Source organism: Trachurus trachurus (genome assembly GCF_905171665.1).
Source record: "Trachurus trachurus genome assembly, chromosome: 7".
Taxonomy (NCBI): domain Eukaryota; kingdom Metazoa; phylum Chordata; class Actinopteri; order Carangiformes; family Carangidae; genus Trachurus; species Trachurus trachurus.
In genome coordinates this window covers 15695231-15709517 of record NC_139901.1, presented here as the reverse complement: position 1 = coordinate 15709517, position 14287 = coordinate 15695231, and the positions used below count along the sequence as shown (strand labels likewise).

The 14287-nt window shown below is 39.4% G+C and overlaps 1 protein-coding gene across 1 annotated transcript; it reads right to left on the bottom strand.

Moving 5' to 3' along the window:
- Nucleotides 1–2171: 2171 nt before the first annotated feature.
- Nucleotides 2172–5490, bottom strand: LOC310988995 (uncharacterized protein; the record flags this gene model as incomplete). Its single annotated transcript, XM_083975836.1, has 6 exons — nt 2172–2306; nt 4192–4373; nt 4487–4618; nt 4703–4786; nt 5238–5391; nt 5485–5490. The coding sequence occupies 6 exons, from the start codon at nt 5488–5490 to the stop codon at nt 2172–2174; spliced, it is 693 nt and encodes a 230-aa protein (XP_083831962.1).
- Between the last annotated feature and the right edge of the window lie 8797 nt (nt 5491–14287).

Genomic DNA, 14287 nt, shown 5'->3' with positions numbered 1-14287 from the left:
TCCCCTCCATGGACACCATCTACACTCAGCGTTGCCGAAAAAAGCACAGAGCATCCTCAGAGATAAACACCACCCAGCTCATGCTCTGTTTCAGTGGTGGACTCAGGCTACAACGTGAGACACTGCAGGCCAGTGAGCATCAGTGCTCTCAGAGCTCACCTCCATAAAAGATTTTTTCCATCCACTGTCGGACTAGTGGCACAAGACATAAAGGAGGGATTGAATTACATCAGTCCATAACCTAGTAAAGGCTCCAACACTCAGGGGTTGGCAGGTTAGACTTCATACAACATGACTAGCTCTGGATCAAGTTAGCTTTAGCTAAAGTTGAGGAGATTTTGTTGTTGTTTTTGCACCAAATGAAGTAAAACTCAAGAAACATTTTTAAAATGTATTTTACTTATTTATTTATTTATTTATTTATTTATTACATATCTTATGTATATTTGATTTATACAAACAGTTTACATTGAAAAAGCACTTGCTTTTTTCCTCAAAGGAAAATTTTACAATCTGTTATATATTATATTTTAATATTTACATTTCATTATATAAACGAATAAATGTTAAAGAAATATCCAGAAAAGTGCTGCAAAGATATCTACTGTATATATTTTACACAAATGTAAGCAGTTAAGATTATTCTCTTATACATCTGACATTTTGGCTTAGTATTTATCCAACATATTCATAATTTAGTACATAATCATCCGAACATATAAATGTACTGCTACACAGTGGAACAGAGGGAATATTCACAACACATGACCATTCTGCTAAATAAAGTAAAAGCCAGTGTGAAGGACCACATAGATGACTACTCTGCTCCAGGTAGTAAAGCAAATTTTATATCAACATACACTGACACACTGCTGCAGTGTGTGCACAGCTACAGTATAATACAGTGAATGAAAACAGTTTCCTGCTCACATGGTGAAAAGCAGATGACCGCTGAAGGTGCTATGGTGATTTTCACTGTCATGAATTCTGGTGTTGGACCACAGTTTCAAAAACACAACATCTCCCACCTCTAACAGCAGCGTGGCAGCATTAGCAGAAGATCCATACTGTCCTGTCTGATGCTCATACGCAATAAAAATATGCTGTCCGTTCTTGACCAGCACAGCAGCTGAAGCATGTGAAGGATGTCCATGTGCACCTATGTAGAACTCAAAGTGGTAGACTCCTCTCACTGGTGCAATGAAAAAACCTGTGGGAGATATTGCCAGATAATATTAGTGGCAAATTGTTTGTTGTAATATCTATCAACCAGGTTAAAGTAAAGACGGCAAAAATCTAAATAACATTTGTGAACTTGAATACCTGAGTTTGAGTTGTAGGCATTTCCAATATTTGTAACAACGTATCTGAAGTTCAGAGGAGTGTGTGCGTTAAATGGTCCCATAGTTTCTGAACCCGAAGCCAGCAGAGAGGCAGAGAAGGCCACCTGTTTGGCTGAGAGGGATTTATAATCAGTTTCAGTAAGTGGATCATTTGCTAGTTGTTATAATGCAGCTTGTTTCCAAATGTACAAACCTTTACTCTCTCCCTTCAGAGCCTCCACCTGGTTTTCTGTCACATTTGTTCTGGCTTTAATGAGGGTCAGTTCTTCGGATTGTGCTGAAATCAGGTTAATAAAATAAATAGATAAAAAAAAAAAAAACGTTCCGAGGAGAATTAAACAACAATATGACAGTTTTCCTGAAAGTTTGCATTTACCACTAAAAACATGCATTGATGAAATAAATGTCATGCTTAGTTGAGAATGCCTGCCTGGTATAAATGCTTTTAGATACATTTTAGTTGATGGTGCTTTTATCATTTTCAATATGTAATTTTGACATCAATGTTTTTCATTGCATAAAATATACCTTGAAACTGTTGTTTCAGCTTTTCCATACCAGTCTTTTGCAACTCCAGTTCTCCCAGTTGAGCTGCTTGTGCTATAAAAAAAAAAAAAGACTGAATGTAAAGACTTGGTACAGGCAAATATTTCTGTCCTTTGTGTATGAACTGCTGTGGCGTGTCATTAGGCCTTAAAAAAGGCATTGGTTCCCACTTACATTATTTGTCTTATTCTTTCACTGCTTGACTTATCACTTTACCTTCATTCTCTCTCTGCAAGTGCCTTATCTCCACCTTCTGTTCAGCCAACAAGGCGCTCATCTCTCTCAGCACAGCGTGGATGTCTCCTGGGCAAACGTGTCGAGGGTCCGAGGTGTTTGCTGGTCTCCTTCCTTGTGATTCTGTTTGCTCTCCCTGTGAAATATTTTCATTGTTCGACAGTTGGACAGTTTGAAGCTCTGCTGTGGAGAGAGAGCAGATCATCAGCAGCGGGAAAATAATTGTCACCTCCATTGTCGCACTAGCAGACTATGCTTTGTTCAGCTTTGGAGTTTCTGTACTAATCCCAGCCTTAAATAGTGTCTTAACCTGATCAATCATTATCAGACATTAATCATTAGAGGCAACGTTACTAATAAGGAAATTAGTAATTTTCAGTTAAAACCATAGACTGTAAAAATAAGGTTATAACATGTATGACATATTCAGGTATTGACCTCCCCCAGGCCGACATAAACCAGGACTTTGTCACATTAGGTTGAGAGCTGGACCCAAATGCAGACAGCAAGACGAGCAGGTGTGGTGAAACAAAAGGTATTTATTGACTTAACTGACACAACTCAGGTAGTCACATGGAGCAGGAACACGGGCAGAGCAGGCCCGTGGCATAGGCAGATAGGCAGTAGGCAAATGCTAAGGCCACCATCCATCCAGGGGGCTCCAGCACCACAAATGGGACAGAAAAAAAAAGTGTAACTTTCACTATATTTTTAAAACTAGTTGGTACTATTGTTCTTAATACAAAAAATAATCCCACGTTAATTAAAAAAAAAAAGTAATAATATGTTACAACATTACTCATGTCGCCTGCAAATCTCCTGGAGCCTCAGCTGGGCTAAAAACACTGCAACGACAGTGAAAAGAGCTCAACAGAGGCTGCACTTCACCAAGGTGCTGGAAAATGCTGGACTTGGATGTCAGCCCCTCATCCAAACCTACAGAGGACTTGTGTAAAGCATCCTCACCAGCACCATCACAGTGTTTTACTGCAACACCACTCTGGTGGAGCGGAAATCGCTGCAACGCATCATTAAAGCTTCAGAGAGGGTGATTGGCTCTGGCCTCCCCTCCATGGACACCATCTACACTCAGCGTTCCCGAAAAAAAAGCACAGAGCATCCTCAGAGATAAACACCACCCAGCTCATGCTCTGTTTCAATGGTGGACTCAGGCTACAACCTGAGACACTGCAGGCCAGTGAGCATCAGTGCTCTCAGAGCTCGCCTCCATAAAATATTTTTTCCATCCACTGTCGGACTAGTGGCACAGGACATAAAGGAGGGATTGAATTACATCAGTCCATAACCTAGTAAAGGCTCCGACACTCAGGGATTGGCAGGTTAGACTTCATACAACATGAATAGCTCTGGATCAAGATAGGTTTAGCTAAAGTTGAGAAGATTTTGTTGTTGTTTTTGCACCAAATGAAGTAAAACTCAAGAAATATTCTTAAAATGTATTTTACTTATTTATTTGTTTTATGTATATTTGATTTATACATACAATTTACATTGAAAATGCACTTGCTTTTTTCCTCAAAGGAACATTTTACAATCTGTTATATATTATATTTTTATATTTACATTTCATTATATAAACAAATGCTAAATGTTAAAGAAATATCCAGAAGAGTGCTGCAAAGATATCTACTGTACATATTTTACACAAATGCAAGCAGTTAAGATTATGGTGATACATTCTCTTATACATCTGAAATTTTGGCTTAGTATTTATCCAACATATTCATAATTTAGTACATAATCATCTGAACATATTAATGTACTGCTACACAGTGGAACAGAGGGAATATTCACAACACATGACCATTCAAGTGTGAAGGACCACACAGTAAGATGACTACTCTGCTCCAGGAAGTAAAGCAAATTTTATATCAACATAAACTGATACACTGCTGCAGTGTGTGCACAGCTATAATACAGTGAATGAAAACAGAGTGTTTTCTGCTCACATGGTGAAAAGCAGATGACCACTGAAGGTGTTATGGCGATTTTCATTGTCAAACATTCTGGAGTGGTGCCACAGTTTCAAAAACACGACATCTCCCACCTCTAACAGCAGCGTGGCAGCATTAGCAGCAGTACCAAACTGTCCTATCTGATGCTCATACGCAATACAAATATGCTGTCCGTTCTTGAACAGCACAGCAGCTGAAGCATGTGAAAAATGTCCTCGTGAACCTATGTAGAACTCAAAGCGGTAGACTCCTCTCACTGGTGCGATGAAAAAACCTGTGGGAGATATTGCCGGTTAATATTAGTGGGAAATTGTTTGTTGCAAGATCTTTCAACCAGGTTGAAGTAAAGACGGCAAAAATCTAAATAATATTTGTGAACTTGAATACCTGAGTTTGGGTTGTAGGCATTTCCAATATTTGTAACAACGTATCTGAAGGTCAGAGGAGTGTGTGTGTTAAATGGTCCCACATATCCTTCACCTGAAGCCAGCAGAGAGGCAGAGAAGGCCACCTGTTTGGCTGAGAGGGATTTATAATCAGTTTCAGTAAGTGGGTATTCATTTGCTAGTTGTTATAATGCAGCTTGTTTCCAAATGTACAAACCTTTACTCTCTCCCTTCAGAGCCTCCACCTGGTTTTCTGTCACACTTGTTCTGGCTTTAATGAGGGTCAGTTCTTCTGATTGTGCTGAAATCAGGTTAATAAAATAAATAAATTAAATTTAACAGTGGCGAGGAGAATTAAACAACAATATGACAGTTTTCCTGAAGGTTTGCATTTACCACTAAAAACATGCATTGTTGAAATAAATGTCATGCTTCGTTGAGAATGCCTGCCTAGTATAAATGCTTTTAGATAAATTCTAGTTGATGGTGCTTTTATCATTTTCAATATGTAATTTTGACATAAATGTTTTTCATTGTATAAAGTATACCTTGAAACTGTTGTTTCAGCTTTTCCATACCAGTCTTGTGCAACTCTTTTGCAAAAGACTGAATGTAAAGACTTGGTACAGGCAAACATTTATGTCCTCTGTGTATGAGCTGCTGTGGCGTGTCATTAGGCCTATTTAAAAAAGGCATTGGTTCCCACTTACATTATTTGTCTTATTCTTTCACTGCTTGACTTATCACTTTACCTTCATTCTCTCTCTGCAAGTGCCTTATCTCCACCTTCTGTTCAGCCAACAAGGCGCTCATCTCTCTCAGCACAGCGTGGATGTCTCCTGGGCCAACGTGTCGAGGGTCCGAGGTGTTTGCTGGTCTCCTTCCTTGTGATTCTGTTTGCTCTCCCTGTGGAAGATTTTCATTGTTGGACAGTTGGACAGTTTGAAGCTCTGCTGTGGAGAGAGAGCAGATCAGCAGCAGCGGGAAAATAATTGTCACCTCCATTGTCGGACTAGCAGACTATGCTTTGTTCAGCTTTGGAGTTTCTGCACTAATCCCAGCCTTAAATAGTGTCTTAACCTGATCAATCATTACCAGAAATTATGTCATATTTGTGTGTCACTGGTATCTCTCCTGCATTGTCAGAGGTAGGTAGGTAGGTAGGTAGGTAGGTGGGTAGGTCACTTGTCTTGTGTTACTGTGATTTGGATCATCCTAGGAATCCTTGCACTTGCATATCTGGACGTTTGGTTTGCTTTTGTATTTGGTCCATTCCTGGGATTACAAATGAATTAGTAAAGTTCCATCTCATTTTTTCTTTCAAAGGTTAAAACAGCTGATTAAAACTGCCTTCAGACAGCTCAGTTACTGAACAACTTGATCCTATATAGATGCTGAGGGAGTGGAGAGACAAAAAAACAAAGAACTTGTCATCTCCAACTGTTCAAACATGTATGACATACTCAGGTATTGACGCCCCTCAGGCCGAGACAAACCAGGACTTAAAGGAAGAGAAGTTTTAAAAACAAATTTTCTCACTTTGCTTCCTCAATAAATCAGGTTGATAAAGTCATAAAACATGATATCAGTCTTAGCTGACCTAAGTGACCTTGACAAATCAAACCAAAAACAACACTCTAATATTTAATAACATCTGGCAGATAAGGTGAACACTGGTGGGAATTAGTTTCTGGTGAGTTGGCGTAATAAATGTACAGTGCATTTATGGTACAATCCCTGGTCTACAGATATACAGAAATTTTTAATTAACATGCCTCTTTTCACAGGAAACAGTTCCTCGCATCTTCAAATCCTCTGTTAATCCAAGAACCATAATGAACAACTTCAGACCCGTGGCACTAACACCAGAGGCCATGAAGTGTCTGCAGAAGCTGGTTTCAACACATATTAACTCTGTGGTTCCAGACCCGATTCAGTTTGCCTACTGCTCAACCAGATCAGTGGATGATGCAGTGGCTCTGGCTCTTCACTTCACCCTGCAACACTTGGACAGTCCCAACACATAGGCCTACTGTGCACGGCACCAGTTTTTGGATTATAGCTCAGCCTTTAATACAATCCGCCCAATGAAGCACAGGAAACCCGCAGGGCTACTGCCTCAGCCCCAAACTCTACACACTTTACACATATGACTGCACTTCCACCCAGGACAACAACATAATCATAAAGTAGGAATGAGTCATCATACAGGGACCTGGTTCATAGAAACACCATCTGAGGGGAGGACAGTGATCTTGTGCTCAACACTGACAAAACCAAAGAACTCAGTCTGGATTTCAGGAGGCGAACCCCCCCCACCCCCCCCCCCCTCTCCTCTACAGCCACTTACCATTAGAGGAACTGTGGTGGAGCAGACTGACAGCTATATGTTCCTATAGGCCTGCACATCTCCAAGAGCCTCAGCTGGGATAAAAACACTGCAACGACAGTGAAAAGAGCTCAGCAGATGCTGCACTTCACCAAGGTGCTGAAAAATGCCGGACTTGGATGTCAGCCCCTCATCCAAGTCTACAGAGGACTTGTGTAAAGCATCCTCACCAGCGCCATCACAGTGTGGTACTGCAACACCACTCTGGTGGAGTGGAAATCGTCAGAAATCGTTGCAACGCATCATTAAAGCTGCAGAGAGGGTGATTGGCTCTGGCCTCCCCTCCACCATCTACACTCAGCGTTGCCGAAAAAAGCACAGAGCATCCTCAGAGACAAACACCACCCAGCTCATGCTGTTTCAGTGGTGGACTCAGGCTACAACCTGAGACACAGCAGGCCAGTGAGCATCAGTGCTCTCAGGGCTCGCCTCCATAAAAGATTTTTTCCATCCACTGTCGGACTAGTGGCACAGGACATAAAGGAGGGATTGAATTACATCAGTCCATAACCTAGTAAAGGCTCCAACACTCAGGGGTTGGCAGGTTAGACTTCATACAACATGAATAGCTCTGGATCAAGTTAGGTTTAGCTAAAGTTGAGGAGATTTTGTTGTTGTTTTGCACCAAATGAAGAAAAACTCAAGAAATATTTTTAAAATGTATTTTACTTATTTATTTGTTTTACATATCTTATGTATATTTGATTTATACAAACAGTTTACATTGAAAATGCACTTGCTTTTTTCCTCAAAGGAAATTTTTACAATCTGTTATATAGGCCTATTATATATTTTTTATTTACATTTCATTATATAAACTCATGCTTAATGTTAAAGAAATATCCAGAAAAGTGTTGCAAAGATATCTACTGTATATATTTTACAGAAATGTAAGCATGTAAAGTATGCTTAGTAAGTAAGTATGCAAGTATGATGATATACATTCTCTTGCACATCTGACATTTTGGCTTAGTATTTATCCAACATACATAATCATCTGAAAATATTGATGTACTGCTACACAGTGGGACAGAGAGAATATTCACAACACATGACCATTCAAGTTTCTAAATAAAGTACAGTAAAAGTGTGAAGGACCACACACAGTAAGATGACTACTCTGCTCCAGGAAGTAAAGCAAATTTTATATCAACACTACAGCTATAATACAGTGAATGAAAACAGAGTGTTTCCTGCTCACATGGGGAAAAGCAGATGACCACTGAAGGTGCTATGGTGATTTTCATTGTCAAAAATTCTGGTGTTGGACCACAGTTTCAAAAACATGACATCTCCCACCTCTAACAGCAGCGTGGCAGCATTAGCAGAAGATCCATACTGTCCTGTCTGATGCTCATACGCAATAAAAATATGCTGTCCGTTCCTGACCAGCACAGCACCTGAAGGATGTGAAGGATGTCCCCATGCACCTATGTAGAACTCAAAGCGGTAGACTCCTCTCACTGGTGCAATGAAAAAACCTGTGGGAGATATTGCCAGTTATTAGTGGGAAATTGTTTGTTGCAAGATCTGTCAACCTGGTTAAAGTAAAGATGGCAAAAATCTAAATAACATTTGTGAACTTGAATACCTGAGTTTGGGTTGTAGGCATTTCCAATATTTGCAACAACGTATCTGAAGGTCAGAGGAGTGTGTGTGTTAAATGGTCCCACAGTTCCTGAGCCTGAAGCCAGCAGAGAGGCAGAGAAGGCAACCTGTTTGGCTGAGAGGGATTTATACTCAGTTTCAGTAAGTGGGTATTCATTTGCTAGTTGTTATAATGCAGCATGTTTCCAAATGTACAAACCTTTACTCTCTCCCTTCAGAGCCTCCATCTGGTTTTCTGTCACATTTGTTCTGGCTTTAATGAGGGTCAGTTCTTCTGATTGTGCTGAAATCAGGTTAATAAAATACATTTTAAAAAATGAAACAGTGGCAAGGAGAATTAAACAACAATATGACAGTTTTCCTGAAGGTTTGCATTTACCACTGCCTGGTATAAATGCATTTAGAACATTTTAGTTGATGGTGCTTTTATCATTTTCAATATGACATTTTGACATAAATGTTTTTCATTGCATAAAAATATACCTTGAAACTGTTGTTTCAGCTTTTCCATACCAGTCTTTTGTAACTCCAGTTCTCTCAGTTGAGCTGCTTGTGCTATAAAAAAAAAAAGAAAAAAAAAAAGACTGAATGTAAAGACATGGTACAGGCAAACATTTATGTCCTTTGTGTATGAGCTGCTGTGGCGTGTCATTAGGCCTTAAAAAAGGCATTGGTTCCCATTATTTGTCTTATTCTTTTACTGCTTGACTTATCACTTTACCTTCATTCTCTCTCTGCAAGTGCCTTATCTCCACCTTCTGTTCAGCCAACAAGGCGCTCATCTCTCTCAGCACAGCGTGGATGTCTCCTGGGCAAACGTGTCGAGGATCCGAGGTGTTTGCTGGTCTCCTTCCTTGGGATTCTGTTTGCTCTCCCTGTGAAATAATTTCATTGTTGGACAGTTGGACAGTTTGAAGCTCTGCTGTGGAGAGAGAGCAGATCAGCAGCAGCGGGAAAATAATTGTCACCTCCATTGTCGGACTAGCAGACTATGCTTTGTTCAGCTTTGGAGTTTCTGCACTAATCTCAGCCTTAAATAGTGTCTTAACCTGATCAGTCATTATCAGACGTTAATCATTAGAGGCAACGTACTTCTTAGGAAATTAGTAATTTACAGTTAGAACATGTATATGACATATATATTGACCTCCCCCAGGACGAGATAAACCAGGACTTTGTCACGTTAGGTTGAGAGCTGGACCCAAATGCAGACACCAAGACAAGCAGGTGTGGTGAAACAAAAGGTATTTATTGACTTAACTGACAAAACTCAGGTAGTCACATGGAGCAGGAACACGGGCAGAGCAGGCCCGTGGCATAGGCAGTAGGCAGTAGGCAAATGCTAAGGGCACCGTCCATCCAGGGGGCGCCAGCACCACAAATGGGAAAGAAGCTAACTTTCACCTATATTTTTAGAACTAGTTGGTACTATTATTTCTTAACTGACTTGTGTAAAGCATCCTCACCAGCGCCATCATAGTGTGGTACTGCAACACCACTCTGGTGGAGCGGAAATCGCTGCAACGCATCATTAAAGCTGCAGAGAGGGTGATTGGCTCTGGCCTCCCCTCCATGGACACCATCTACACTCAGCGTTGCCGAAAAAAGCACAGAGCATCCTTAGAGATAAACACCAACCAGCTCATGCTGTTTCAGTGGTGGACTCAGGCTACAACCTGAGACACTGCAGGCCAGTGAGCATCAGTGCTCACAGAGCTCACCTCCATAAAAGATTTTTTCCATCCACTGTCGGACTAGTGGCACAGGACATAAAGGAGGGATTGAATTACATCAGTCCATAACCTAGTAAAGGCTCCAACACTCAGGGATTGGCAAATTAGACTTCATACAACATGAATAGCTCTGGATCAAGTTAGGTTTAGCTAAAGTTGAGAAGATTTTGTTGTTGATTTGCACCAAATGAAGTAAAACTCAAGAAATATTTGTAAAATGTATTTCACTTATTTATTTATGTTACATATCTTATGTACTATCTGATTTATACAAACAGTTAAAAAAAATTCTCCCCAAAGGAAAGTTTTATCTACTATAAATTATATTTTTACATTTCATTATAAAAATGTTCAACATGTAAAAGAAATATCCAGGCAAAGTGCTGCAAAGATATCTATATTTTACACACAAATGTAAGCAGTTACTTGTTATTATGATGATACATTATTTTATACATCTGAACATTTGGCTTAGTATTTATTCAACATATTCATAATTTAGTACATACAGTAATCAAAAAAATATGTTTTAACAATTTTGAAAAACTGTAATGATCAGCTACACAGTGGAGCAGAGAGAATATTCACAACGCATGACCATTCAAGTTTCTGCTCAACAAAGTAAAAGTCAGTCTCTGCTCCAGGAAGTACACTGACTCAACTGCTGCGTTGTGTGCATAACTATCATACAGTTGATAAAAACAGGCTGTTTCCTGCTCACATGGTGAAAAGCAGATGACCACTGAAGGTGCTATGGTGACTTTACATTGTCATAGATTCTGCATTGGTGCCACAGCTGCAAAAACATCTCCCACCTCTAACAGCAGCGTGGCAGCATTACCAGAAGATCCAAACTGGCCTGTCTGATACTCATGGGCAATAAAAAAATATGCTGTCCGTTCTTGACCAGCACAGCAGCTGAAGCATATGAATCATGTCCATGTGCACCTATGTAGAACTCAAAGCGGTAGACTCCTCTCACTGGTGCAATGAAAAAACCTGTGGTACATTTTTCCATTGAATTATTATTGGGAAATAGTTTGTTGCAAGATCTGTTAACCAGGTTAAAGTAAAGACAGCGAAAATCTAAATAAATATAACATTTACGCACCCGAGTACCTGATTCTGGGTGGTAGGCATTTCCAATATTTGTAACAACATTTTTGAAGGTCAGAGGAGTGTGTGTGTTAAATGGTCCCATAGTTCCTTCACCTGAAGCCAGCAGAGAGGCAGGGAAGGCCACCTGTTTGACTGAGAGAGAAATATACTCAGTTTTAATAGATAGAAGATAGATAGAAAGACTTTATTGTCCACCGCAGTGGAAATTTGTCTTCGGCCTCTCCAATACAACAAAGCATAAGACAATCAAAGCACTCCACATCATACACATAAAAGACATAAAAACAAGAACAAACTGAAATGTTGTGCAATTCCATATTGCACAACAAAAAGTGACGATGTAAAACATACATTAAACTCACATTTAAGAATAAAACAGTCACGCAACACACAGAGAGGCACAGGGTCAGCAGCTGAGCCACGCCCCCAGTATTAGTAGTGGGTATTAATTTGCTGGTTGTTATAATGCAGCCTGTTTTCAAATGTAGGTCTAACATTATTACTCTTGTTTTGTCAATTGACTGTGATTTTGAGCATCCTAGGAATCCTTGCACTTGCATATCTGGATGTTTGGTTCATCCCCGGGATTAAAAATTAATGAGTTACATTCCATCTCATTTTGTCTTTCAAAGATTAAAACCACTGATTAAAACTGCCCACAAACAGCTCAGTCTGACTCAATGTAAGTAAAATTAAAGATTGAAAACACTGAACAACTTCATCCTAGATGCCGATGGAGTGGAGAGGCAGCAAAACACAGAATTTATCTCCAACTCTTCAAGATCTCCCTCAGGCTGAGATAAACCAAGACTTACAAAGAGAAGTAATAAAAATGTTTTTCTGTCTTTGCTTCCTCAATAAGTCAGCCAGGTTGATAAAGTCTGCTTTTTAAAAGCAACAACACAATGCCACAATAACATACACTGGTAGGCAATCAAGTCATAAAACATATGGTATCAGTCTCAGATGATCTGAGTGACCTTGATAAGCCAAAGCTGAAACAAAAAACAACACTCAAATATTCAATAACATCCAGCTGATAAGATGAACAATGATGGAAAATTGTTTCAGGTGTAATAAATGTACTGTTTATTTGCAGTACAAGCCCTGATCTACAAGTTATCAGCTGCATTACTGCAACCATGTCCACGTGTTACGGTGTTTTCAGCTTTCTGCCAACACAACAACAACACAGACAAAAATCTGCTGTGGAATTACATGACTAGCGAGCACATCAATGGATGTTAGTGGATGTTAGATGAGCAGTTAATCTGGACCACACTCATTTGAGAAATGAAATGCTGCCACATCTGAAAATAAAAGTTATGGTTCATAAAAAAAAACTGAACAAAGCTTTACATTTTAGTTGTAAAATGCACAACAGGAGAAATAGTCAATTACTGTACACAGTCTGTTCAATGAGTAAGGGATAATGTATAGTTCGGAGGTTGTTATGGAGAAATAAACCCCGACAGGTTGTATGGAACCCCGACGCGAAGCGGAGGGGTTTCATTCAACATGAAGGGGTTTATACATACATTTATACATACATTATTATACATACATTATTATACATTATTATACATTATTATACATACATTTCTACATGTATGTAGAAATAACAGACCGCAGAACGCAGCGCTGGACCAATCAGAGAGCAGCATTCAATAGAGCAGTGTAATAATAATCAATAATCAAAGGGCTGGTATGTGAATGCCAAGATAGTTTGCCTTTTTTAATGTGACCTTCCCACCGAGCAATAAACGTCCAGATATGCAAGTGCATTTAGGGGTTGGAGAGGTTTGTGTTTCTGTGTCTCGAACATGGAGAAAATCTAAAATACCAGGTTAAGTTTGTAGCAGCACTGAAAGAGTAAAGACTAGACTGTATTTTGCACTGAACTTAAGAGACCAACCTTGGCCTCAATTTACGTTACTACAATGCAGCTGCAATAAAACTGCAATAATTCTCTCGCCCATATGCAGAAGAACATCTAAAATATGAAATCAGAAAATTACCAAGTAGGCTAACTCTGTTATCAACCTTGTGCAGTCATTGAAACTCTCATGTGTGGATGTTGTGGTGTTTTCAGGTTCGTTGGTGCACTTTATAGACAATAAATGCCTACAAAAAGCCTATAAACAGTCCTCAGCTATAAAACGCTACAGACTCTCATCATATCACTCTAAGTTTACGACTTCATTGTTTCAGGCCATCTCTCTTACCTCATGGCAAATGAGCATAAAGGTCTTCAAAGACATTATAGAGCAGGGGTACTCGAATACAAATCTTCAAGGGCCACAAAAATGTTTTTCAATGGCTCGAAGTTCCATTTATTGAAGTCGGTCAGGCCACATGTGATATATTATACTGCAATATTCAAAAGATGTCCTTTTTATTCAAAACAACAACAAAAATATGCACTTGAATAAAATATAATTTCCATTTTGACAAAATTAAAATAAATATTTGAATAAAACAAGAAACGCCACCTGTCATGGAACTAAAACAAATATATTAGGAGGGGGTTAAAAATCAAGCATGCTAAAATCAAACCAAATGTTCAGTTTAGCAATCAGTTTAACAAAAAAAAAAAAACCCAAAACAGCACCTCCATAGAGTCCTTTGGTAAACAAACATATCAAGATCTCAGGAATCAGTGTAATGAAAAACCATTTAACATTCTGTGTCAGTGTGAAACACCATGAGAGAAATGACATCTTGTGTCTAGGGATGCACATGATTAGCCGTTAACCGATAACAAGAACTTTGACCGATTAATACTATCAGTTATTTATTTATTTTTATTAGCTCCTTATGTGTCAACTCATCGGCGCGTGTCGACACGTGCAGCTCATGTGAGCTCAGGTGAGAGCTATCACCTTGTTGGCAGAGCAGGTGAAAGGAGACAGTGGAAGGTCTTTCTTGCTACTGTACAGCAGATGCATGACCG